Source organism: Saimiri boliviensis, chromosome 14 (assembly GCF_048565385.1).
Source record: "Saimiri boliviensis isolate mSaiBol1 chromosome 14, mSaiBol1.pri, whole genome shotgun sequence".
Classification (NCBI taxonomy): Eukaryota; Metazoa; Chordata; class Mammalia; order Primates; family Cebidae; genus Saimiri; species Saimiri boliviensis.
The window spans coordinates 8,900,072-8,924,152 of NC_133462.1; the positions used below are offsets into that span (position 1 = coordinate 8,900,072).

At 56.9% G+C, this 24,081-nt stretch overlaps 3 protein-coding genes across 5 annotated transcripts in view; 1 reads left to right on the forward strand and 2 right to left on the reverse strand.

The window, feature by feature from the left end:
- PPFIA3 (PTPRF interacting protein alpha 3) overlaps positions 1 to 18,180 on the reverse strand; it is a 34,055-nt gene extending 15,875 nt beyond the window's left edge. For 2 of the 3 annotated variants that reach the window (XM_010351053.3, XM_003940340.4), the window contains exons 1-15: positions 17,510 to 17,901; positions 10,098 to 10,352; positions 9,745 to 9,846; positions 9,188 to 9,352; positions 8,748 to 8,822; positions 8,134 to 8,208; positions 7,606 to 7,827; positions 4,821 to 4,967; positions 4,597 to 4,731; positions 4,102 to 4,185; positions 3,817 to 3,948; positions 3,279 to 3,341; positions 3,080 to 3,159; positions 2,083 to 2,227; positions 1,090 to 1,277 (exon numbers count right to left, since the gene is read on the reverse strand). In XM_010351053.3, coding sequence (XP_010349355.1) covers positions 1,090 to 1,277; positions 2,083 to 2,227; positions 3,080 to 3,159; positions 3,279 to 3,341; positions 3,817 to 3,948; positions 4,102 to 4,185; positions 4,597 to 4,731; positions 4,821 to 4,967; positions 7,606 to 7,827; positions 8,134 to 8,208; positions 8,748 to 8,822; positions 9,188 to 9,352; positions 9,745 to 9,846; positions 10,098 to 10,337 — 1,853 coding nt within the window. In that variant the 5' untranslated portion in view covers positions 10,338 to 10,352; positions 17,510 to 17,901. Of the gene's footprint in view, positions 1 to 1,089; positions 1,278 to 2,082; positions 2,228 to 3,079; positions 3,160 to 3,278; positions 3,342 to 3,816; positions 3,949 to 4,101; positions 4,186 to 4,596; positions 4,732 to 4,820; positions 4,968 to 7,605; positions 7,828 to 8,133; positions 8,209 to 8,747; positions 8,823 to 9,187; positions 9,353 to 9,744; positions 9,847 to 10,097; positions 10,353 to 17,509; positions 17,902 to 18,102 lie in introns of those variants that run through there. The other variant, XM_010351052.3, reaches the window with a different exon arrangement.
- Positions 18,092 to 18,770, forward strand: C14H19orf73 (chromosome 14 C19orf73 homolog). The gene has a single exon (XM_010351182.3). The coding sequence runs from the start codon at positions 18,093 to 18,095 to the stop codon at positions 18,768 to 18,770; it is 678 nt and encodes a 225-aa protein (XP_010349484.3). The 5' UTR covers position 18,092.
- Positions 18,768 to 22,987, reverse strand: LIN7B (lin-7 homolog B, crumbs cell polarity complex component). Its single transcript, XM_039466301.2, has 6 exons — positions 22,902 to 22,987; positions 22,401 to 22,519; positions 22,037 to 22,108; positions 20,733 to 20,942; positions 19,199 to 19,362; positions 18,768 to 18,876 (listed from the first exon to the last, which is right to left on the reverse strand). Exons 1-6 carry the CDS (start codon positions 22,936 to 22,938, stop codon positions 18,855 to 18,857), a joined length of 624 nt encoding a protein of 207 aa, XP_039322235.1. The 5' UTR covers positions 22,939 to 22,987; the 3' UTR covers positions 18,768 to 18,854.
- Positions 22,988 to 24,081: the final 1,094 nt, after the last annotated feature.

Below are 24,081 nucleotides of genomic sequence, written 5' to 3' on the forward strand. Positions count from 1 at the left end.
ACAGGCATGTGCCACCATGCCCAGCTAATTTGTTGTATTTTTAGTAGAAACGGGGTTTCACCACGTTAGCCAGGCTGGTCTCAAACTCCTGACCTCAGGTGATCTGCCTGCCTCGGGCTCCCAAAGTCCTGGGATTATAGGTGTGAGCCACAGAGCCCCATGGGAGACTTTTTTATACTAAAAATTCTTGGAGGGCCTGGTGCGGTGGCTCAAGCCTATACTCCCAGCACTTTGGGAGGCCGAGGCGGGTGGATCACGAGGTCAAGAGATCGAGACCATCCTGGTCAACACAGTGAAACCCCATCTCTACTAAAAATACAAAAATTAGCTGGGCGTGGTGGCACGCGCCTGTAGTCCCAGCTACTCAGGAGGCTGAGGCAGGAGAATTGTTTGAACCCAGGAGGCGGAGGTTGCGGTGAGCTGAGATTGCACCATTGCACTCCAGCCTGGGTAACAAGAGTGGAACTCCGTCTCAAAAAATAAAATAAAATAAAATAAAAATTCTTCGTATATGGAGCTGAAGGTATTGATTAATGTGTTAGGATGACATTCTTGGTGTTAGGGGTTGGGAACCTTGTGTTGTCTTGAGATTCTTGGGGTAGTGGGGGAGACTCTGGGCACTGGTTATGTGAAGCCACAAAATCTATGGTGTAATGGAAGAGTCTCTTTTTTTTTTTTTTTTTTTTTTTTAAGATGGGGTTTCACCATGTTGGTCATGCTGGTCTTGAACTCCCGACCTCAGGTGATCCACCCGCCTTGGCCTCCAAAGTGCTTGGATTACAGGCGTGAGCCACCGCGCCTGGCCTAATGGACGATTCTTGATGCATCTAGAATGAAACTGGGGTATTCTGGGATGTGGTCTTTGGTGTGTTGGGGACTGGTGAGTACTGGCCAGGGGATATACATATAGGTAGCACATGGAAGACTTCTGGGTGTATCCTAGGGGATGCCTGGACAAGCATTGGGCTGGAATAATTCCTTGATGGTGTAAGAGGAGATGGAATCAGGCTTTCAGGATCTCCAGAGCCAAAAGGGCTATGGAGTCAGCTCAGGTGGGGCAGGGTGGGGTGGGGCAGGGCCACGACTCACTTGATCTCCTTGTTGATGGCCTCCAGCTGCTCCTGAAGCATGATGGCCAACGTCTGCACGTCGGCCTGCCCACTGGGGGACAGCAGTTCCGCCCCAAACATCCCCTCCGCCTCCTCCTCATCGGAGCCATCCAGCTCCCCAGGGAACGGGGGTGGTATGGAGCCCGCGGGGGCAGATCGCTCCCAATCCTGTCCCTGTGTGGGGACAGAGGGACATAAGGTGGGTGGGGGCCGAGGCTGGCACTGGGTCTTCACTCATAACCCTAACCCTGTCCGACCTCACTAATGCTTTTCCCAGCCCAACACTATTTCTTTTTCTTTTTTTGAGACAGTCTCACTCTTTCGCCCAGGCTGGAGCATGGTGGTGCGAACTTGGGTCACCGCAATCTCCGCCTCCCAGGTTCGAACGATTCTTCTGCCTCAGTCTCCTGAGTAGCTGGGATTACAGGCACCCACTACCACACCCGGCTAACTTTTGCATTTTTAGTAGAGACGCCATGTTGGCCAGGCTGCTCTGGAACTCCTGACCTCAAGTGATCTGCCTGCCTCAGTGCCCAAAAGTGTTGGGATTACAGGCGTGTGAGCCTCCGCGCCCAGCCTCCAAGTTCCTCTCTTGGCAGGTCCTTTGTTCTTCTTCCCACAAACCTCTCTAAGCCACACCCACACCCATGACTCCACCCCCTCCCCTGATTACTAAGACTCAGCCGGCTCATGTTCTTCATCTAACCCCATCCACTCTGGGATTCTGCACGCCCCTCCCTGTCTCATTACTGTCAGGTTCTCACCAGGTGGCAGTACATCCATGTGAGGAGAAATCCAGGCAAGAGGGGATGATACGATTTCGGGGAAGGAGAGAAGAAAGGGTGAGTGAGTGAGTCCAGGAGATCCTGCCTCTCAACCCAGCTTCCTCCCAGAACCCCACGGATTTAGCTCCACTTTCTACCGCTGCCGGCCTAAGCCCTGCCCAGTCCAGGCCCCAGAGGCAGCTGCTAACCTTGGAGGGCTCCTCCTTGACCCCCGACCAGCGGCCCCTCTTGCCTGCCCGGCCACTGCCAGCCACATACGGATCCAGGTGGGCACCAGAAGGTAATGTGGGTGCCTGAGAGTAACGGAGCTCCAGGGCACTGCCAGGGAGAGACCTGTGGGCATGAGGAAGGCAGTCAGGGACCAAGGGATCAGGAAAAGGGAACAGAGGTAAGGGGTCGCAGAGACAGACCTAGGGTCAGGGGTCATAAAGTTAGGGCCAAGGGGTCGGGCTCGGTGGCTCAGGTCAGTAATCCCAGCACTTTTGGAGGCTGAGGTGGGCAGATAACTTGAGGTCTGGAGTTCAAGACCAGGCCAACATGGGGAAACCGTGTCTCTACTAAAAATAAAAAAATTAGCCCGACATGGTAGTGGGCACCTGTAATCCCAGCCACTCCATAGGATGAGGCAGGAGAAGTGCTTGAACAGGCGAGATGGAGGTTGCAGTGAGCTGAGATTGCACCACTGCACTCCAGCCTGGACAACAGAGCCAGACTCCATCTCAAAAGAAAGAAAGAAAGAAAAAATGAAGTCAGGGTCAAAAATCAGAGGGGGCCAGGCATGGAGGCTCACACCTGTAATCCCAGCACTTTGGGAGGCCAAGGTGGAGAATGACTTGAGGTCAGGGGTTCCAGACCAGCCTGGCCAACATGGCGAAACCCCATCTCTGCTAAAACTACAAAAATTAGCCAGCTGTGATGGCGAATGCCTGTAGTCCCAGCGACTTGGGAGGCTGAGGCATGAGAATCAGTTGAACTTGGGAGGTGGAGGTTGCAGTGAGCCAGGATGGTGCCACTGCACTCCAACTCAGGTGACAGAGTAAGACTTTGTGTCTGGGGAAAAAAAAAAAAACAACAAAAACAGAGGGGTCAGTGGAAGTCTTGGGAGGACAGGAAGCAGGGATCAGAAGGCAGGAGGTTGGCCAACAAGGCTCAGTGGCAGAGGCAGGGCAGGAGGGCTGCTGTCACCTGGAGTAGGAGGATGGCGGCCTCCCTCGCAGCTGGTCGATCTCCATCTGCATCCGCTCCATTTCGGCCAAGAGCTGCTCCTGGGGGCCGGGGTTGGAGGTGTCGGGTTAGCATCTGCTCCACCCGGGAGGAACAGTCCCTGCCATAGCCTCAGCAACCCCTGCCCCACATCCTCCTCCTGTTCCCCCAGGCACCCTACCTTGTTGAGAAGCAGCTCATCCTGAAGTTTCTTCATGTTGGCAATCTCCTCACTCAGAGAGTTCTGTGGGGACAGAGGTGAAGTGAGGGGGTGGGGCCTGAGGGGGGGCACGTCCTTGGAGCTGCAGGCAGCTCCCAAGGAGCACAGATGGGCCTGAGGGGACCCAGGAAGAATGAGATGGAGACAAATGGTGAGTTTCGGGGGAGCAGAGGCAACAATGTTTCGGGGGAGAGAAGCCTCGGGATGCGACATCCTGTGCAATCTCAGAGGGTTCAGAGTTGGGGGCCCATGGGGTTGGAGGCTTTGGGAAAATTCAAGGACTCAAGGCATGGGTTCCCCAGAATTCGGCTCTTGCAAACGTCTAGAATAGGTGAAAAAGCGGTTTGCGCAATAGAGCACAGAAGCCTGCCCGACTCAAGATGCTGGGGTTTAGGGAGGCCTCCAATAACGGATCTGGGGGAAAGGCCTGAGGACCCAGGATTCCAGCAAGAGGTAGTCCCAGAATTCCGAGTCCCCACAGTCCTCGGTGGGGGCGCACCTTCTCCTCCAGCGCCCCCATGCGCTCCTTGAGGTGAAGCTGTAAGCGCTCGTTGGACTCGCTCAGCAGCTTGTCCACCGTCTCGGACAGCCGCTTATTGTGGTCGTCGTTCATCTTCTCCCGCTGCCTGGCCTGCGCATAGCAGAGTGGGGCGGCGGTGCTCAAGCCCACCCCGCCCAGAGCACCGCCCTCGTTCTAAGCCCCGCCCCCGGGCCACGCCCAACCCCACTAAGCTCCGCCCCAGCCTCGAAGCCCCACCCTCTATGCAGCCTTCTGCCCCCTCACCCGCTGCAGCTCCTGATTCTTCTCTTCTAACTGGGCCTCCAGCTGCCGAAGCCGCTCCTCAAAATTCCCATGACGTTCCTCGGCCTAGAGGATGGAACCCATGGCCTGTGGCTTTACCCTTCCAGGATCAGTCAGGCTCCGAGCCCCACCTCCTCCAAGGATGGACACCAGGCCCCGCCCCCAAAGCACCAGGCTCCTCCCCTGCACCGCTGATTCAGGCCCCACCTGCGTCTAGTCCACTTTTTCAGGACCTGGTCCTTCCCTCTCAGGTCCCAGGCCACCCGTCCTTTCAGTCCAGGTTAGAGAACCCGGCTCTCATGTGTCCCCCGTGCAAACCTCCAGGCTCTCCCCATTCTAAGTTCTGTCCCTTTCCCAGCTCCCTGGGCCCTACCTCTTCCCCCAAATCCAGGCTTCGGCCTCGCTCCCACCCTTCCAGATTCACCATCCCACCTCCTCTGGGCCCCGCCCCGTCCCCCACCCGAGTCGTCCCCACACCTTGTTGAGCGCCGCCACGCGCTGCGCCAGCTGTGCCTCTATCTCCGGCAAGGTCTCCGCCTTCTGCAGCGTCTGCTGCAGTTTCTGCTTGGCGTCGTCCAACCACTCGGCCAGCTGACGGCTCTTCTCTTCACTCTGAGGGAGGGAGAGGCGGGGGAGAAGACAGGCTGGGTTACTTGGGCCCCAGCGCCGCCCCCATCGCCCCTCCCGGGCTGAGCCCCCACCTGCCGGTACAGCGACTCCTTGCTGGCCAACTCGTTCTCCAGTTTGTCGTTGGCGTCGTGCAGAGACGTGGCCTCGCGCTGGGCACTCAGATAGCGCTTCTCCAGCGTCGTGATCCGCTCCTCCATATCTTCCCGCTGAGCCAGCGCCTGCGGAGGTGGCAAAAGGGGCAAAAGGCCGTGTGGACTGTCAGCCCCTGGGGGAGTGGACGAGGCACCCCGCGGTGCCCTGGGAAACCAAGTGCCCTGACACGGGAGTCAGAATGGTGGTAATACACCTGCTAAGAGCTCCCCGGAATCGCCCATCTTCAGTCCCTGCCACCTGCGAGTTAAAATGCTGGTGCTACACCTCCCATGAGCTTCTAGGGCACTGCAGGCTCAGATCCTCTAGGTGTACAGGGTCTGAGGCCCTTGGGATGTGAAGGCTCCACTCCAGCCGTCTCCTCAAAACCCAGGCCTTAGATTTCTCACTAATTTCTGGAACAGCGCAGACTTAGAATCAAAGACCAGTGTCCCGGGGTCTCCTGAGAAATAAGGATCCCTTTTACCTAGAAGGCAACACCTCCCAAGAGCTACAAGGGTAGCAGAGGCTTAGAACCCCAAAAGAGGTGCTCCAAGGTCTCATGACAGGTGGACCCTCAATCTGGTAGCCCACGTGGTGGGCTACATGCTACATTTCCCAGCAGCCCCCGCAGCTATCCAGGCTTAAAATCCCACATGAAGGCTGTCTATCTCTTTCTCTCTTCGTTTTTTCTTTTCTTTTCTTTCTTTCTTTTTCTTTTTTTTTAAGATGGAGTTTCACCATGTTGGCCAGGCTGGTCTCCATCTCCTGACCTCAAGTGATCCACCCACCTCGGCCTCCCAAAGTGTTGGGATTACAGGCGTGAGCCACTACGCCCGGCCCTTTTTTTTTTTTTTTTTTTTTTTTTTTTTTTTTGAGAGGGAGTCTTGCTCTGTCACCCAGGCTGGAGTGCAGTGGCACAGTCTCGGCTCACTGCAACCTCTACCTAGCAGTTTCAAGTGATTCTCCTGCCTCAGCCTCTCGAGTAGCTGGGACTACAGGGGAATGCCGCCACACCCAGCTAATTTTGGTATTTTTTAGCAGAGACGGGGTTTCACCGTGTTGTCCAGGCAGATCTTGAACTCCTGACCTCAAGTGATCCACCCACCTCGGCCTCCAAAGTGCCGCGAATACAGGCGTGAGCCACCGCACCTGGCCTCTTTATTGTTGCTGTTGTTGTTGACAGTGTAGCTCTGTCACCCTGGCTGGATTTTGATAGTCCCACTTATCACCCTGGCTGGAGTGCAGTGGTACCATCTCCACTCACTGCAACCTCTGCCTCCCAAGCTCAAGTGATTCTCATGCCTCAGCCTCCCTACCACCACACCCGGCTAATTTTTTTTTTTAAATAGAGAAGGGATCTCGCTATGTTGCCCAGCCTAGTCCTAGTGCTCATCCACTGCCGTCAAGAATCCAGGTCCAGCCAGGCGCGGTGGCGCACACCTGTAATCCCAGCACTTCGGAAGGCTGAGGCGGGTGGATCACAAGGTCAAGAGATTGAGACCATCCTGGACAAGATGGTGAAACCTCGGCTCGACTAAAAATACAAAAAATTAGCCAGGCGTTGTGGCAAATGCCTGTAATCTCAGGTACTCGGAAGGCTGAGGCAGGAGAATCACTTGAACCTGGGAGGCGGAGGTTGCAGTGAGCCGAGACCGCGCCACTGCATTCCAGAGCAAGACTCGGTCTCAAATAAATAAATAAATAAATAAAAACCCAGTTCCGAATATCCCAGAAGCTCCCTAGGGTCACCAGGTTTAGAATAAAGGGGCCTAAGCCAGGAAGGGGTGAAATAACCACAAAAGATTCCAGCTACAGGCTGGGCGAGGTGGCTTACGCCTGTAATCCCAGCACTTTGGGTGGCTGATGTGAGCAGATCACTTCAGGTCAGGGGTTCGAGACTAGCCTGGCCAATATGGTGAAACCCCATTTCTATTAAAGATACAAACAAACAAACAAAAAGAAGCAAGAACTAGCCAGGAGTGGTGGGGCACACCTGTAGTCCCAGCTACTCAGGAGGCTGAGGCAGGAGAATTGCCTGAACTGGGAGACAGAGGTTACAGTGAGGTTACAGTGGGCCAAGATCGCACCACTGCACTCCAGCCTGGGTGACAGAGCTAGACTCCATCTCAAAAAAAACAAAAAACAAAAAACAAAAAAACAGTCTGGGCACATGGTGGCTCACTCCTGTAATCCCAGCACCTTGGGAGGTTGAGGTGGGCGTATCACGAGGTCAAGAGATCAAGACCACCCTGGCCAACACAATGAAACCCCATTTCTACTAAAAATACAAAAATTAGCTGGGCATGGTGACACCCGCCTGTAATCCCAGATATTCAGGAGGCTGAGGCAGGCGAATCACTTGAACCCAGGAGGCAGAGGTTGCAGTGAGCTGAGATCAGGCCACTGCACTCCAGCCTGGGCTATGTAGCAAAACTCTGTCCCCGCCCAAAACAAAAAAAAATAATAATAATTAATTTAGAGGCACCAGAGAAGGACCCAGAGGTAACAAAGTAATGACGAGCAGTTATGGAGCACCTACTCTGCGCCACAGGCTCACCCTCTGAGAATCACACATCTCCTTTCACAGTTAAGGAAACTGAATCTGAGAGGAGGAGCCACCCAGCCTGTGGACCAATCAAAGTTCCACCATTCATGAGCAATGCACAAGAGAGAGGGCTACAGAAAGGTGAGCTATGGAAGGCAGCCCACCTCCCTGGGCCTCACCTCCTTGAGGTCGCGCTGCAACTTGGAGTTGGCTTCCTCTGCCTTGCCCAGCTCACGGTGTGCAGTGCCCAGCTCCTCCTCCAGCTGGCTCATCTGACGGCACAGCACCGCCAGGCGCTCCCGCAGCTGGCACACCTCAGCACGCTGCCGCTCCAGGGCCTCCTCCAGTTCTGCTGTGCGCCGGTTGGAATCCCCGCCAGGACCCAGGCCATTGGCAAGAGTCTGGAGGGAGAGAAGCAAGGGACAACATCCCAGAGTGTCTCCCAGAGACACAGAGGGAATGCAAGGAGAAAGTCAATCAGCTGAAAGTCGATCAAAGATCGATAAGGATCATGCAGGTCAGAGTCCACGGGGATCAGTGAGATGGTCACAGAAGTTAGCTAGGTGACCGGGATCAGAGGTCAAAGGTTTGTGACAGTCTTAGAGGTACAGCCGTCTAAGTGTTTGGATCACACCAAACCCTGCAAACACCATCACGAAATCAGGGAGCGGAATGGAGCTCCTGGGGAGGGGACTTCCATGTCTCACCTGCCCGTCCCCATCCTTGCCCGGTTCTTCCAGCCCTGACCGCCGCCTAGACAGCTGCTCTCGAAGGTTCAGAGTCTGGAAGCGTCAAAGGGAATTCAGAGCACAGGGGTTCCCTGAACCCCCAGTTCTACTTCCCACTGGCACTGGCCCTCTAAGGGGATGGGGGACCCCATCTGAAATGCCTTTGCTCCTGCTGGGGTGATACCTACCCCACGATCTACTCTTAGGCCCCGTACCCTCCTTACATCCCTCCTTAGCCGCCACCGTGGAGGGCGTCTACCCTTACTCCTCCCCTTAGCCTCTGGGGGAAGGTTTCCGCTTTAGCCCTACCTTTCCCCATCCAATCACTTCCTCCTTAGTCCCAGCCTGAGCCCCAGTCCCTAGTTCTACCCTTAATCTCACTCTTACCGGGAAGTTCTCCCCGGAGCCCTGCGCAACATGTGCCCACTTAGGAAACCCACTGGTTTCTGTCCATAGTCCAACTCCATTGGTTGTCTGCCCCAGTCCTGCCCCAATAGATACCCTCTGGAACCCACCCAATCGGTTCCGCCCCACTGGACTGTCCCTTAGCCCCTCCCCTTGGATTCAACCTCCCTTCTTGGCCACACCCACACCTCCTGATTGCTCAGTTCCAGCTCCTCCTCTAGCACTGCCACTCGCTCCAGCGCCATCCGCAGCCGCTCCCGGACCTGGGGATGGGGCAGGGCAATAGTCAGCTGGAGACCAAACCCAATTTAGGACAGTTGCTCCTGGCCCAGAACACCCCTAGGACGGGTCTGACAGGGCAGCGTTGGGGCTCCTCTCTCCATAACCGGTATGCAGCCGCAACCAGCTACCAGGCTGCCCCATCCACTGGTAGCCCCCATCCTGGTTTATTTTTCTGCTATCAACCAGTCAGGTCCCAGTCTTTGTAGCCTGTCCCGGTCAATCGCAGTCAACATTCTTCCAACTCAGCACATCCCCAACCAATCACAGCCAGAACCTCTCCCACTCAGAACAGCCCCAGTCAACTAAGGGTTTCCATTCTCCACCTCTGCTCTTCCAGTTCTCATACCTTCTCATCCAGGGCCTTGTGGTGCTCGAAGAGGGACTTTAGAGCCTTGAGCACTTCTACCTCCGAGGAGACCCCTCCCGGGGACTGGGCCTGGCGCTTCACCACGGTCATGCGCAGTGACCTCTCGTGCCTGGACACGAGGCACTCCAGGTGTTCCAGGAGCAGCTACAGGCACAGGACATGGGGTCAAGGAAAAGAGGCAAGGGAAAGGAGGCAGGGGTGAGAGGAAGGGTGACAGGTAGGGCGGACACATGGAGGAAAACATGGAGCCAAACAAAGGAGCACCGAGAGAGACAGGTCAGGGAAAGAGGAGGATAGCAGAGGTGGAGTCAGGGTCAAGGAAGGGGTGATACAGAAGAGAGAAAAGTTATGGAGACAGGGAGGAAGGAGTGGGACCGGAGTGGGAGACCAGCCAGGAAATGTAAGCAGGGAAGAAAAGACAGGAAGGCGAGATGGAGGGAAAAATAGGTCAGGCTGCGACACCGCGAGGCCCCGCCCCCTATTTCAACACGGCGAGGCCCCGCCCCCACTTAGGCCCCGCCCTCAACACCCCTCACCCGCGTGTTGTTCCGTTCCGCCTTCAGCTCTGCAATCTCTTCCTCCCTCTCCAGCAGCTGCTCCCGACATAAGTTCAGCTCCTTCGTCAGAGCTGCAAACTCCTGTCCAGACATTGGCAGGATCAGGACATTCAGCTCAATCCTTTCCCTATCTCCTCCATTCCCTGGGACTGGAAGTTTGAGAGCCCCGCCCACCCTGCTAAGTCCCGCTCTCCCTTGCCACTCACGCCCCGCCCATTAATGGCAAGCCTCGCCCAGACTCCTCCCTGCCAGGCGCCAAGCCCGGCCCCTTCCGGACCGCCCTCTCCACCGAGGCCCCGCCCCCTCGGGCCCCGCCCCTGCCCCTCCCAGACCTGGGGCAGCGCGATGCTCAGCTGACGCTGCAGCGAGTCCTTTTCGTGGCCGAGCTCGCGCAGCCGCAGCTGCGCCGTAGCCAGCCCGTCTTGTGCCTCGCGCAGCGTCTCCAGCAGGCGCTCGCGCTCCGTGAGCATCGTGACCATGAGGCGCTCCAGCTCCCCGCCCGCCTCGTCCGGGCCCAGCGCCGAGCCCCGCCGGCCATCCTCGCTGATGGTGGGCATCACCTCGCACATCATGGCGGCGGTGCGGGCCTGCGGGGCGGGGTGGGGCAAGGAACACACCGGCCTCGTCAAGGCACAACGGAGAAACTGAGACACCGCCACTCGGATACCACGTAGGAGAAACAGTTGGGGCAAAGCAGGCACTGCACAGAAGAAACTGAGGCCCAGCCACTCTGATTATGACACAGGGAAACAGGCAACACCAACCTGTCACTCCACTAGGAAAACCAAATACTGGCCACCAGGTGCTGCCAGGGGAAACTGAGGCCTATTCTTTTTTTTTTTAAGCAGAGTCACTCTGCCGCCCAGGCTGGAGTGCAGTGGCACAATCTCGGCTCACTGCAACTTCCACCTCTCAGGTCCCTGTTCAAGCAATTCTTCTGCATCAGCCTCGCGAGTAACTGGGATTACAGGAATTCGCCACCATGCCCAGCTACTGCTTGTTATTTATTTATTTATTTATTTAGAGACGGAGTTTCGCTCTTGTTACCCAGGCTGGAGTGCAATGGCGCGATCTCGGCTCACCGCAACCTCCGCCTCCTGGGTTCAGGCAATTCTGCCTCCGCCTCCTGGGTAGCTGAGATTACAGGCACGCGCCACCACGCCCAGCTAATTTTTTGTATTTTTTAGTAGATACGGGGTTTCACCATGTTGACCAGGATGGTCTTGATCTCTTGACCTCGTAATCCACCCGCCTCGGCCTCCCAAAGTGCTGGGATTACAGGCGTGAGCCACCGTGCCCGGCCTACTGTTTGTATTTTTAGTAGAGATGGGGTTTCACTGTGTTGGTCAGGTTGATCTTGAATTCCTGACCTCGTGATCTGCCCACCTCGGCCTCCCAAAGTGCTGGGATTACAGGCATGAGCCACCGCGCCCCACTTTTTTTTTTTTTTTTTTTTTTTTTTTTTGTAGAGACGAGATCTCACTATGTTGCCCAGGCTGGTGTCAAACTCTTGGACTCAGGGGATCCTCCCGCCTCGGCATGCCAAAGTGTGCCACTGTGCCTGAGCCATCTATTTATCTGGCATGAGCCACCGCACCTGGCCAGGCCTAGCCATTCTAATCGTGGCCCAGGATAAACTGAAACTTCTAGGTAAGCCCTGGCTGAGAGGATTTAGGAAAACTGAAGTCAGACTCCATCAGACACTGGCAGCAGCAAACTTAGGCCTGGCCCACTCAAAGGAACAACGGCTGGGTGACCCTGGCATTGTCTGAGAGAATGCGTGTTTAAAATCAGTCTCTACCCTCAACCCACTGCATGGGTAGGAAAACTGACGCCCAGACCAGAACCATGCCTTAAGAAGGCCACAGGGTGGCTGGGAGCTGTGGCTCATGCCTGTAATCCCAGCACTTTCGGAGGCCGACGTGGGCAGATTACCTGAGGTTGGAGGTTCAAGACCAGCCTGACCAACATGGAGAAACCCCGTCTCTACTAAAAAAAAATACAAACATTAGTCAGGTGTGGTGGCTGGAGCCTGTAATCTCAGCTACTCAGGAGGCCAAGGTAGGAGAATCGCTTGAACTCGGGAGGTGGAGGTTGCAGTGAGCCCAGATCGCGCCATTGCACTCCAGCCTGGGGGACAGAGCAAAACTCCATTTCCAAAAAAAAAAAAAAACCGGCATGGCCAAGACCACTATAGTCACCTCCCTCTTCATGACCCAGAAGTCCAAGAACTACCTCCCGCCTCCCTCAGGTCACAGGAGTTCAGGTCCCCGGTCCCTTTGGTTCCCCCAGACCCCAAGAGGCTGAACCTCCAGCCTCCACCTCCCGAATCCCAGGAGTCGGAGACGGCACCCCTCTCCTCCCCTAAGACCCAAGAGTCTGGGCTCTCGGCCTTCTCGCTTAGACCCAGAAATCCCAGCCTTCAGACTCCTCCTCCCTCCGGCCGCTGGGGCACAGCTACTCCTCCAGGACCCAGGAATTCTGGGAGCTGCCCCCCAACCCCAGCCCCAGCCACCTTGGGGCTATAGCCAGAGGCGGGGGAGGAGAAAGGGGCGGGGTTTCTGGGCGAGAAGGCGGGACTTGGGTCCCTGGAGCCAGGGGCAGGGCGGAGATGAAGCCAGGCCCCCTGAACCGCTCCCTCCGCACACATCAGGTCCGACGGGTCCAGCTGGCCCGGCAGAAAGCAGGAGGGACTTTCACTCAGTTCCTTCCTTTCCTTCTCCCCCTGCGGGCGGCACATAACCGGTTCTGAGCTTGGATAATTCCCAGCCCCGCCCAATATGCGGACTGTGTCCAAAGCCTGGTACCGGAGCCTCGGACTCCCGTGAGGAGAGGAGGGCCTGAGGGCCTGAGGGCTTTGGGCCCTGGGAGAAGAGGGAGCTGGGTTCCTGTCCCCTTGGTTGTTGGAAGAGGTGCGTTTGAGAATCTAGACAGGTGAATCCCAGCACTCAGAGGAAAGATTCAGGAAAACGATTCTAAGAGGGCAGGCCAGCCTTCGGCCAAAAACCAACATGATATCCAAAACCAGCAACTCACTCAGACGATGCAACACAGATGTTTTAGGGAGGCTGTCCCAGAGCCTTAAATTCCCCTAGAAGGAAATAAAACACAGCAAGGCTGTACATATAACCTAAAAAACTACTGGCATGAAGACACAGGACAGGGTGCAGAATGCTTCCACGCTTTCAATGACTTTGGGTAACAACGGCCCATAGGACTAAGTAGAGGGGTGTATTCTAGAACTAAGTTCTGAAGCCTGTAATCTAGAATCAGCCAAGAGCAACCCCATAATTTAATGTCCAGGTCACCCCAGAACCCGACATACATGAGACCCATAAATACACCTAATGCAATACATAACAAACATAGTGAGCAGATACAATCTAGAACTCAGAACCTACTAGGGATGAAAGTATAACAGAATATAGCAGGGGCCAGGGCGCAGTGGCTCACACCTGTAATCCCAGCACGTCGGGAGGCCGAGATGGGCTGATGACCTGAGGTTGGCAGTTCGAGACCAGCCTGACTAACATGGAGAAACCCTGTGTCTACTAAAAATACAAAATTAGCCCGGTGTGGTGGCACATGCCTGTAATCCAAGCTACTCAGGAGGCTGAGGCAGGAGAACTGTTTGAACCAGGGAGGCAAAGGTTGCAATGAGCCGAGATCACACCATTGCACTCCAGCCTGGGCAACAAGAGTGAAACTCCATCTCAAAAAAAAAAAAAAAAAAAAAAAAAATTATCCAGTCTCATAACCCAGTCTCAAAATAAATAAATAAATAGATTTTTTGAAAAATTTAATTACATTCTTTTTTTTGAGACAGAGTTTCCCTCTGTTGCCCAGGCTGGAGTGCAATGGCACGATCTCGGCTCACCACAATGTCCTGCCTCCCGGGTTCAAGCGATTCTCCTGCCTCACCCTCCCAAGTAGCTGGGATTACAGGTATGTGCCACCATACCTGGCTAATTTTGTATGTTTAGTAGACACGGGGTTTCTCCATGTTGGTCAAGCTGGTCTTGAACTCCCGATCTCAGGTGATCCACCCACCTCTGCCTCCTGAAGTGCTGCGATTATAGGTGTGAGCCACCATATCTGGCCTTAGTTACATTTTTTTCAAAAGAATATAGCAGGGGTCACATCCTTGGTTTTATCATGTGCCTAAGAGTTTGCTAGGAACTTAGAAGTGTCCATGGGGAGGGGCAGGGGACGGATCAAAAGAATGCACGTTGAGAATTGAGCATTTCCTGGAATAAAGACTGAGCTGGCAAAGGAGGGGGGTTGTTCTGGAAATAAGAACATTTCTAGGCTGAAGTCTCCAGAAGCGGAGAGAGCCTAGAACAAGCTTAGAATGCCAGAGTGGCAGATGGAGGAGAAAACCCACGATCTACCAGGGGACAAGTTCTAAACTAAGGCTGCACTGGGGAAAAACTGACAGAAAATGAATGGTCCTAGAACCTGGAAACTGGGGAAGGAAAACATGATGTAGAGCACTTCGTTGGAAATCTTTTACATTTCAGAATGTGAAATTAGGGCCAGGCACAGTGGCTCATGCCTATAAGGCCAATGTGGGAGGATCGCTTGAGCCCAGGAGTTCGAGACAACGCCTCAGTAACATAGCGAGACCCAATGTATAAACAACCACAGGCCAGGCACATTGACTCGTGCCTGTAGTCCCACTATTTTGGGAGGCAGGAGGATCACTTTAGGTCAGAAGTTCAAGACCAGGTTGGCCAACATGGTGAAACCCCATCTCTACTAAAAATACAAAAATATCAGCCAGGCGTGGTGGCATGTGCCTGTAGTCCCAGCTACTTAGGAGGCTGAGGCAGGAGAATTGCTTGAACCCAGCAGCCGGAAGTTGCAGTGAGCCGAGATAGCACCACTGCACTCCAACCTGGGTGACAGAGCAAGACTCCATCTCAAAATAATATAAAATAAAAACTAAACAACAACAAACAAATCATGTGCAATTAAATGGAGCTTAGAACGTAAAACAGGGAAACAGGGAAGGGCATTCTGGAATCAACAGCACAAATTAGGAAGCCTAGGGTACATACTTAGAACACACACATTTTAGAAGTTAGATTGCCTCTCGGAAGAGAATGGAATCTAGAAAAATGTGGCTAGAACCTAGAACACACTTAAAGTGAACATTTAGCAAAGAAGGAAGGACTGGTTGCTAGAACTTTGGAACATGTCTGAGGAGACAGTGGGATCAGAATCTGGCTCAGGGGTCTTATCTAAATATTTGAAAACAACAAATGAGAAAAGACATGCCTAGACTTTGGCATCTGGCCTAGAACTCAGACCATGTCTTGAGTGAGAGTGGAACACAGAACAGACATCAACTGGGAGTGTTCCTGTGTTTAGAAGGAGTCTAGAACACGGAGCAATGCAAGAGCACATGTGCAACAGGAAATGTGGCTGGACTGAACACGAGGGCCCACACCGGTAATCCCAGCACTCTGGGGAGCCACAGGAGAAGGATCACTTGAGCCCAGGCATTTGAGACCAGTCGGCAACATTGCGAAACCGCCATCGCTACAAAAGTTTCACTCTTGTTGCCCAGGCTGGAGTGCAATGGCGTGATCTTGGCTCACTGCAACCTCCACCTTCTGGGTTCAAGCGATTCTCCTGCCTCAGCCTCCCAAGTAGCCGGGATTACAGGCATGCGCCACCATGCCCAGCTAATTTTGTACTTTTAGTACAGACAGGGTTTCTCCATGTTGGTCAGGCTGGTCTTGAACTCCTGACCTCAGGCGATCTGCCTGCCTAGCCCTACCAAACTGCTGGGTGTGAACCACCATACCTGACCAAAAAAAAAAAATTTTTTTTTTTTAATTAGCCAGGCCTGGTGATGTGTGCCTGTGGTCCCAGCTACTCAGGAGGCTAAGGTGAGAGGATCTTCTGAGCCCGGCAAGGTGGAGGCGGCAGTCAGCTGTGATTATGCCACTGCACTCCAGGCTGGACAATAGAGAGAGAACTTGTCAAGGAAGAAAGAGAAAAGAAAGAAAGAAAGAAAAAGAGAGAGAAGAAAGAAAGAAGGGAGGGAGGCAAAGAGAAAGAAAGAAAAGAAAAGAAGAAGGAAGAGAAATGGAAAGAAGGAAAGAAGAAAGAAAGAAGGAAGGAAAGAAGAAAGAAATCTGGATGATGGTAGGTCGCTTCTCTATTTCCTTATGAGCCCACGCCACCGAATACATGTGGAGGAAGTGATGTGTGTTCGGCTCATTGGCCTGGGAGCGTGTACGCGGAGAATGGGAACTCATACGGGCCTCAGGGGGCAATGGAGTGCTGGAAACATCTCAAGAAGCTGAGTCTTGGGAGAGAGAGTAGAGACTTCCAAAGCCACCACCTGGGGTGACATGAGGATGAGACAGGGGTTTGTTAAGGCCACAGGAGATGTGAAGCTGATGGGCCAGGATGATGAGGGTGTGAAGAAGACCTGGTCCGTAAAAGCGAGAGCTGAGGAACCAGATACCTGCTGGGGAAGGCAGTGGACAGAGCTAGGAGCCTGGACTCCTGAATCGTTGTGAAGGTAAATGATGAGGGATTGGAAGCTGACAGCCTGAGGTCTTGTTTGGAGAGAGGGTTTGGGGCGGACAGCCTCGGTAAAAGCTGGTGGGCAGTACAGAAGCTGGGGTCTGAACTCCTGGGTCCCTGAGAGGATACAAGACTGGGTCCGGGACATTTAGGTTCCCAAGGGAGAGTGTAAACAGAAATCAGAGAACTGCATTAAGAATCACATTCCGGATCCCCCAAAGGAAGGGAGTCATGGCGCCTGAGTCCCTCAGGGAGCAGATGCTGGGTGCCAGGAGCCTGAGTCTATGGGTCTGCGGGACACAAGGGCTGTTGAACCAGGTTCTAAACAGAGCAACGCTGGGGAACAGGATTCCTAGGTTCTGACGGGGTGAGGGCTACCACCTGGGGCCAGCACAGGAGTAGGCACGGACAGGCTTCCCGAACAGGGTGGGAGCCGCACGCCCGGGTGCCGTGGTCCCCACGGCGACCAGAACAGGAAAATTCAGAAGCGCTGGCTCCTCAGGGAGCTGCTGGAGTCCCAGGAACCTGGGGTGCCGAGGACCGGGCCACGAGCCTGGCCGGCGGAGCCCCGAGGCCGGGGCGCCCGGGTCGGGGAGGGCCCGGGTATCCCCGGGTCAAAGACGCGGCGGGGGGGATCCCCGCGCCGCCTGCGCCCCCTCCCTGGCGGCGGCGGCGGCGGCGGCGGCGGGCGGTGGGGGGAGGCAAGGCTGCCGAGCGCGCTGACCATGGACAGCTCCAGAGCGGGCCTGTGTCCAGGGCGGCCGCCGAGCCTGCCTGGACCGAGAGACGCGGCCGGCCGTGCAAGCCCGAGGCTGACGACGGGAGACGGGGTTCGCGAAGCGGGGACGATGCGGACGCACCGGGGGAGTCTGGCACCGCCGCGGCGGGCGTCTGGAGCTCCCCGAACAGGGCCGGGAAGGGGGATCTAGGCTCAAGGGGGTCCCGGGGCTGGACCGGGAAATCCAGGCTCCTGGGCCCTGGAGGAGGCGCGAGGCGGCGGTGCGCCCGGGATTCTAGGGTTCGGTCGGGGACTCTGGGCGCCGGGAGGGGCACGCCTGGGTCCCCAGGGTTGGGCTGTGAAATCGGGGCTCGGGGGTCCCCGGGGATGAGGAAGGGAATCAGGGATCTCGGGGAGGCGGGGGAGGCTCGCCAAGGGGTCCCCGGGGTGGGCGCTGCCAGGAGGGCCGGGCCGGGCTCTTACCTGCCTGGTCCGCGGCGGCTGCGGGCGGAGCTGGGCTGCAGGAGGGACCTGGGGTGGAGTGCGGGGGCCGGGCGGGGCCCCTGGCAGCGGCCGGGGCCCGGCTCTGTCGCTCCGGAGCCCTGGAGCCCTGTCTCCGCCGCTCGCGCGGGCTCCGCGTCTCTGGCTCCGGCTCGGGCGCTGGGGACCCCCCTCCCCCTCACGTTCTCACTGCCTTCTACCCCCAAAATAGCCCCTTGCCCCTGTCACTGTTCAGCCTCCCCCCGCGAGGCCGCAGCCGCCAGATCCAGGGGTGCCCACCAGCGCCCCCCAAATCCCACCTTCCCCCCCAAAAAATTTCTCCTCCCTCCCCCTTTCCCCCCACCACGGCTCCCGGGCGGTCGTGGCCCCTTTAACAGGAGACTGACAGACGGCGACAAGCGGCCAATGGGAGGAAGCGTCGGCGCCGGCCGGCGACTAGACCCCGCCTCCACACCGGCAGGGAGGGGTCGCGCGGGCGGAGGGCGAGAGGCGGGGCATAAGGCCTGTCTGCCAATAGGCGCGCGGCGTGAGGCGGCTGGGGCGGGGGGCGGAGCCCGGCAGGGGGATGATGTCACCTGGAGCGAGTAGCGCGCGGCGTGGAACGCGTGTCGCGACCCCGGCTCCCGGCAGTGGCGCGCGCCGGCCCTCGCGCCGCACGGGACACGAGGGCTGGGCGGGCAGCGGGTTGAGGCTAGAGGTTGGATTTCAAGGCGGAGGCAGCTTCCGGAAAGACGCGCTCTGGTTGGAAGGTGGAGTGAGCGCCTGGTGGGCGAGGGCACCTCATTCTGCACCCCTGCGCCCGCCTCGGGAACTGCACGCGGCACCTCCACCCGCGACTCCCACGCAGACGGTAGTGCGGCCTGCAGGGTTCCCCCGGCGGAAGAGGCTAATGGTTCGCTCCGCCCCGCCCACACAGAGGCCGCCCACTAGCTCCGGCTGCGTTTCAGGACTCCGGAGGATGGGACTTGGCCTTCGCCCTCAGACGCTCTTAAGGGTAGGCGGCGTTGTCCTCAGTTCTTCCCCTGCACTCAGACCCAGACGGGGTCCCGGCCTCCGCCCTCGGACTAGCCCCTTGGAAGCCGGCCTGTCTCCGCCTTTAGACCTAGGGAGAGGTCTCAACCTCTGCTGTCAGACTCCGAAAAGGGCTTCTCAAAAGACTTGGCCCGACCTCAGCTCCTCACGTTCCCCTACATCTCAACACACCAACACAGGGGTGCGGGACAGACACACAGACACTCAGTGAGGGTCAAAGATCTTTAAATAAGGTGCCAGGGACAATAAATACTGTACAGGGAGAGGGTGCTCGTGAGCGTCCAGATCTGTGGTTTCAGCCTCGAGACTCCAAGGACCTGCAAGGGGGTTAGAGAAGGGACCTGGGTTCAACGGGGGCTCCGGGTAGAGAGGCAGGATTGGGGACGCAGAAGCAAGGTGGGTGGGCTGAGGGATCCCAGCCACGGTAGGTTCCACATCTTGGGATGGAAGGAAGCTAAGAGGTCCCCAGGGGATTCGGCCAGAAGAGCCTGGGGTGAGGGCCTGGGCCAGGGGTCAAGGGTCAGGATCCCAGAGGAGGGGCCAGGGCTGGAATGTCCAGGAAGCACTGGCCTGGTTTGGGAGCCTGGGGCTAAAGGGAGCCAGTGGAGGCCCCAGGGGTGTGGTGACCCAGGAACTCACGAGTAGCTCTGATGCTGCTGGCGCCGGCGGGCAGAGCGCATCTTCTCAAACCGGGCCTCCATCTCCTCCAGCACTCGAGGTGTGTAACGCACCACCAACTTCACCGAGCCCTGGGCCGCCTTCAGCAGCTCCACCGCCTTCTCGTGCTGCTCACCCTCAACACTCTGTGGTGCCCAACACAGATGCTGGGCCTGGGGCCGGCTGCCCTTGCCCAGCCCCCTCCCCCCAGGGAGAGGGGACCCACTGCTGGTGAGCCTGGTGCCAGCCCTGAGATGCCAATGCCTCATGTCCTCCTTGTGGAAGAGTCATTAACTCCTGGTTCCGTGTCCTCCAAAACCTGCCAGGCTCCCCATGTCAGGGGAAGCCCCATATTCCCTCAGTCCCTGGCCAAACGTCCAGGCCCATCTTTATGGCCTCCCTGCCCACAGCCCACTCATGCCTGCCTGCCCTGACTTCCTCTTCTTTGTACCCACAGCCCTGGCCCCAGCTCAGGCCTTGTCCTCTTTCCTCTGGAGTCTTACCCCAGCCTCCTCCCTGGCCTTCTGGCCTCCAGTCTCTCCCCACAGTCCATCTCCCATAGGCTCCCAGAGGGGTCTTTCTGTGCCTGCAAGCTGAGCTTATCCCTGACTCACTCCTTGCCTCCCATGGCTCCCCAGCGCCCATGGGACAAAGTCCCAGCTTCTCAGGCTGACCCCAGCCACCTCTCCAGTTACGCTTCCCTCAAATCTAACCACAGTGATTTTTTTTTTTTTTTTTTTTTTTTTTGGAGACAGAGTCTCGCTCTGTCACCCAGGCTGGATTACAATGGTTCGATCTCAGCTCACTGCATGCTCCACCTCCCAGGTTCAAGTGATTCCCCTGCCTCAGCCTCCCAAGTAGCTGGGATTACAGGTGTCTGCCACCACACCCAGCTAATTTTTGTGTTTTTAGTAGAGACGGGGTTTCACCATGTTGCCCAGGATGGTCTCAAACTCCTGACTTCAGGTGATCCAGCCGCCTTGGCCTCTCAGAGTGCTGGGATTACAGGTGTGGGCCACTGGACCCTACCTAACCACAATGATTTTAATTACCTGCATGCCCAGACCTCCATGAGAACCGAGCCCTTTCTTTTCAGCTCGGAGGTATGCCAAGTCAGTATCCTTCACAGTACCTTCAGCAGGAACACCCTTTACCTTGTTTGCCTGGAGAACTCCTACTCATCCTTCAACACCCAACCCAAATGTTCCTTACTCTGCAAAACCTTCCTGCATCTACACTAGCCTGGTGCCTTATCTGGGCTGTCACAATACTTTGTACTTCCTCATTGTTATGTCTCTGGATTAGGACTTTTTGAGCCAGGGCCTACTGCCCTCCCCACAGAGGGAAGGTTGAGTGTAGGAGCTGAGGCCAGCGTCTCTCAGGATCTGTAACGTGGCCCAGCACAGGGCTGGCCATAGAGGCAGCGCTCAGTGTGTGTTGAATCAATGTCAAAAGCAGAGGCTATGGTACCTTGGACACACTGTGTCCCCCAGCCCTGCCTCAGCCCCCCACTCACCACACCATTGACGGACAACAGTTGGTCCCCACGTTTCAGGCCTCCATGGCGGTCAGCCACGCCCCCTGGGATGACCCGGGAGATGTAGATGGGCGAGTTCTGCTCTTTGCCACCCATGATGTTGAAGCCCAGGCCCTCATCCGTCTTGGGCAGCTCCACTACCCGGGGATGTGCGTGGCCCTCGCTGGCTGTGAAGGCAGCCACTGTGGCCTGGGAGAGAGAAAGTAGCTGGAGGTGAGACCCCTCCAAGGTGGGTATGAAGGCTGGAGAGGGGAATATGGACCGAGGACAGCGATTTAGCCTGGGTTGCTATCCCCAAGCCTGGGACACCTGCCATGACACAATGCAAGATCCCCCTGAAATGTCTGTGCGCCCCTTTCCCTTCACTTTGCAAGAGAATGTGTCTGTCCATTTGGTGTGAGTGTGTCTTGAATATCCCACGCTTGCCAATCATATCTTTTTTTTTTTTTTTTTTTTTGAGATGAAGTCTTGCTCTGTTTCCCAGGCTGGAGTGCAGTGCCACAATTTCGGCTCACGGCAACCACTGCCTTCTGGGTTCAAGCGATTCTCCTGTCTCAGCCTCCCGAGTAGCTGGGATTACAGGCGTGTACCACCACGCCCAGCTAAATTTTTTGTATTTTTGTAGAGACGGGGTTTCACCATGTTGGCCAGGCTGGTCTTGAACTCCTGACCTCTAGTCAGGACCCATCTCAGCCTCACAAAGTGCTCCTCACAAAGTGCTAGGATTACAGGCGTAAACCACCACGCCCGGCCTCAATCTTACTTTATTTTTTTTTTAGAGGTGGGGTTTCACCATGTTGGCCAGGCTGGTCTCAAACTCCTGACCTCAGGCGATCCGCCCACCTCCGGCTCCCAAAGTGCTGAGATTACAGGCGTGAGCCACCGCACCCAGCTCTTCCATCTTACTTTTAAACTGAGGAAAGCCAGGCCTGGAAGAAGCTCAGAGCCTCCGGGCAGAAGCAAGTGGCAGCATCTCACTATGGCGCAGTGGGATGTCAGCGCGCCATGACTTTCCTGGTTTGCACTGTACAGATGTTGAAGTAACCTTATCTTCTAGCCAGCCATGCCACACTGGTTTCCATTTGCAGTTGCTAAAAAGATACCTTCGTATGACATTTGTTTTAAGTTTAAAATGTTCAATTATTTAATAATAGGAAGGGCGGCACACAGATTTGGCAAAAATCTTGAGGGAGGAAACAAATGACTGGCGTGAAGGAGGTAACTGAGCTCCACCAGGCAGCTACGCAGATACCAGAAGCAATGGAATGGGGTGAGGGGCCCACCTTGGCTGTGGCATGGGCCCGGATCTCGGCGCTGCCGGTGAGGTCCAGCGTGTCATAGAGCTGCTCATACACCTGGGTGAAGAGGCAGCCGCATCAGGGAGCCGCCAGCCCCTCCGGCTCTGGACACAGGAGTCCGGGCCCCTAGACCCTCTCCCGATCCCACGCCAGGATCCGCCCCGCCCCCGCAACCAGAGCCCGAGGAAACTACAACTACCGAAGAGCCCCTGAGCTGAAGAGTAGGCACCCCAAGGCGGGCCGCCTCGGGAGCTGCCGGGACGCGTAGTCCCCGAGCTGGAGGCGAGCAAAAGGGAGAGGAGGAGGACGGCGGTCGCCAGCTCGCGCCCCTGCGCCGCGCGCCCCTCACCTCTCGGATAGCGGAGCAGAAGCGGCTCTGCAGGACTCTCTGGAGGGCCTGCAGCTTCTGCGGGGGCAGCTCTCCGCTGCGCTGGAGCCGCTCGAGGAGCTCGACGGCCCGGGACACGTCTGCGGGGCGGGGGCGGGGCGCAGAGACCGCGAGTGTCAGAGACCCCGAGACGCAGAGGAGCGAGGAGAGCGGCGGAGTGAGGGCGAGCGCACAGCCCTGGGAGGACGGCCGAAGCCCAGTCGGACGCCCTGCAGAGTCCAGGGTGACGCAGGAGAAACCGCCACCAGCCGGGCGCCCTGCGGCCCCGGGACCGCTCCACAGGCCGGGGTGTAAGGCGGGCGCCCCCCGCCCCGGCCCGCGCCCAAGGAGCCTCCCACACCCCCCGACCGCCCGGCCCCGGCGCCCGCCCCGCCCACCCGCGCCGGCCAGGCCCGGGAAGGGAGGGGACCGGGGACTGGGGACGCAGGCCGCGGTGGGCAGGGCCCCCTGGCGCGCGCTTACCCCGCTCCAGCCCCAGCGGCTCCACCAGCGCAGCCATGTCGGCGCCACCGCTGCCAGCCGCCCGCCTGCCCCGGCGCCTGCGAGGGGGGCGGGGCTGCGCGAGGCCACGCCCCGGGCCACGGGCGCCCCCTGCGGAGGCGCAGCCGGGAGAGCGCCCCGCTCCCCCACGCCGGACCGCCCCGACCCGCTGCCGCGCGCCACCCGCAGCCCTGCCCTCCGTCCCGGCCGGTCGGTCCTGTTGGCGAGCCCTCCCATTGCAGGTTCGGTCTGTGCGTCCCTTTCACGATCCCTGTCTGCCTGCCCTCCACACCTGTCTACCCCCTGTCCATCCTTTTCCCACATTCATTCAACAAACTCTTGTGAAACATTTCTGGGCCCAAGGCATGGACACCGTGGTGAGCAAGACAGCCAAGCCCACGGCCCGAACGGAGCTTCCAGTCTATGGGGGCGGTAAACAGCCAACCACGACTGTGATGAGAGCTGAGTGGGGAGGTGATGATCCAGAAGACGAAGGAAATCCTAGAGGAGGTACTTCACAGAGTCCTGGGAGGTAAGATGAACACCCCCAGCACGCAGAAAGAGCCCACGTGGCTGGAAGCAGAGTTGGGATTCGTTGATGATGAGGTGAAAAGGCCGACAGGATAGTTTATGCTCGGGCTCCTGCGTTGGCATGTGTGTTGAGGATTTGGAGCTTCATGCAAACTCCTAAGTATAAAATATGGCACTCAAATTTGTATTTATTTATTTTTGAGACGGAGTTTCGCTCTTGTTGCCCAGGCTGGAGTGCAATGGCGCCACTCCGTCTTCCGGGTTCAGGCGATTCTCCTGCCTCAGCCTCTGGAGTAGCTGGGATCACAGGCATGCGCCACCACGCCCGGCTAATTTTGTTTTTAGTAGAGACGGGGTTTCTTCATGTTGGTCAGGCTGGTCTCAAACTCCACCCGCCTCGGCCTCCCAAAGTGCTGGGATTACAGGCCTCGTGAGCCACCGCACCAGGCCAGCTTTGGTGACATTTTTAAGATGGTCTACACGGGAGGAGGGATACTGGATATTTTGTTTTTTGAGACGAAGTCTCACTCTGCTGCCCAGGCTCAAGTGAAGTGTTGCGATCTTAGCTCACTGCAACCTCTGCCCCCCGGGTTCAAGCGATTCTCCTGCCTCAGCCTCTCGAGTAGTTGGG

What these genes read in the sequence shown, in the direction of transcription:
- LIN7B (XM_039466301.2), bottom strand. Translation starts at nt 22,938, where the DNA reads ATGGCTGCGCTGGTGGAGCCGCTGGGGCTGGAGCGGG. An exon ending in GCCGCTGGGGCTGGAGCGGG is followed by an intron (nt 22,520 to 22,901) that starts GTAAGCGCGCGC and finishes CCCGCCCCGCAG; the next exon opens with ACGTGTCCCGGGCCGTCGAG. An exon ending in TGTTGTCCGTCAATGGTGTG is followed by an intron (nt 19,363 to 20,732) that starts GTGAGTGGGGGG and finishes TGGGCACCACAG; the next exon opens with AGTGTTGAGGGTGAGCAGCA.
- C14H19orf73 (XM_010351182.3), top strand. Translation starts at nt 18,093, where the DNA reads ATGATGTCACCTGGAGCGAGTAGCGCGCGGCGTGGAACGCGTGTCGCG.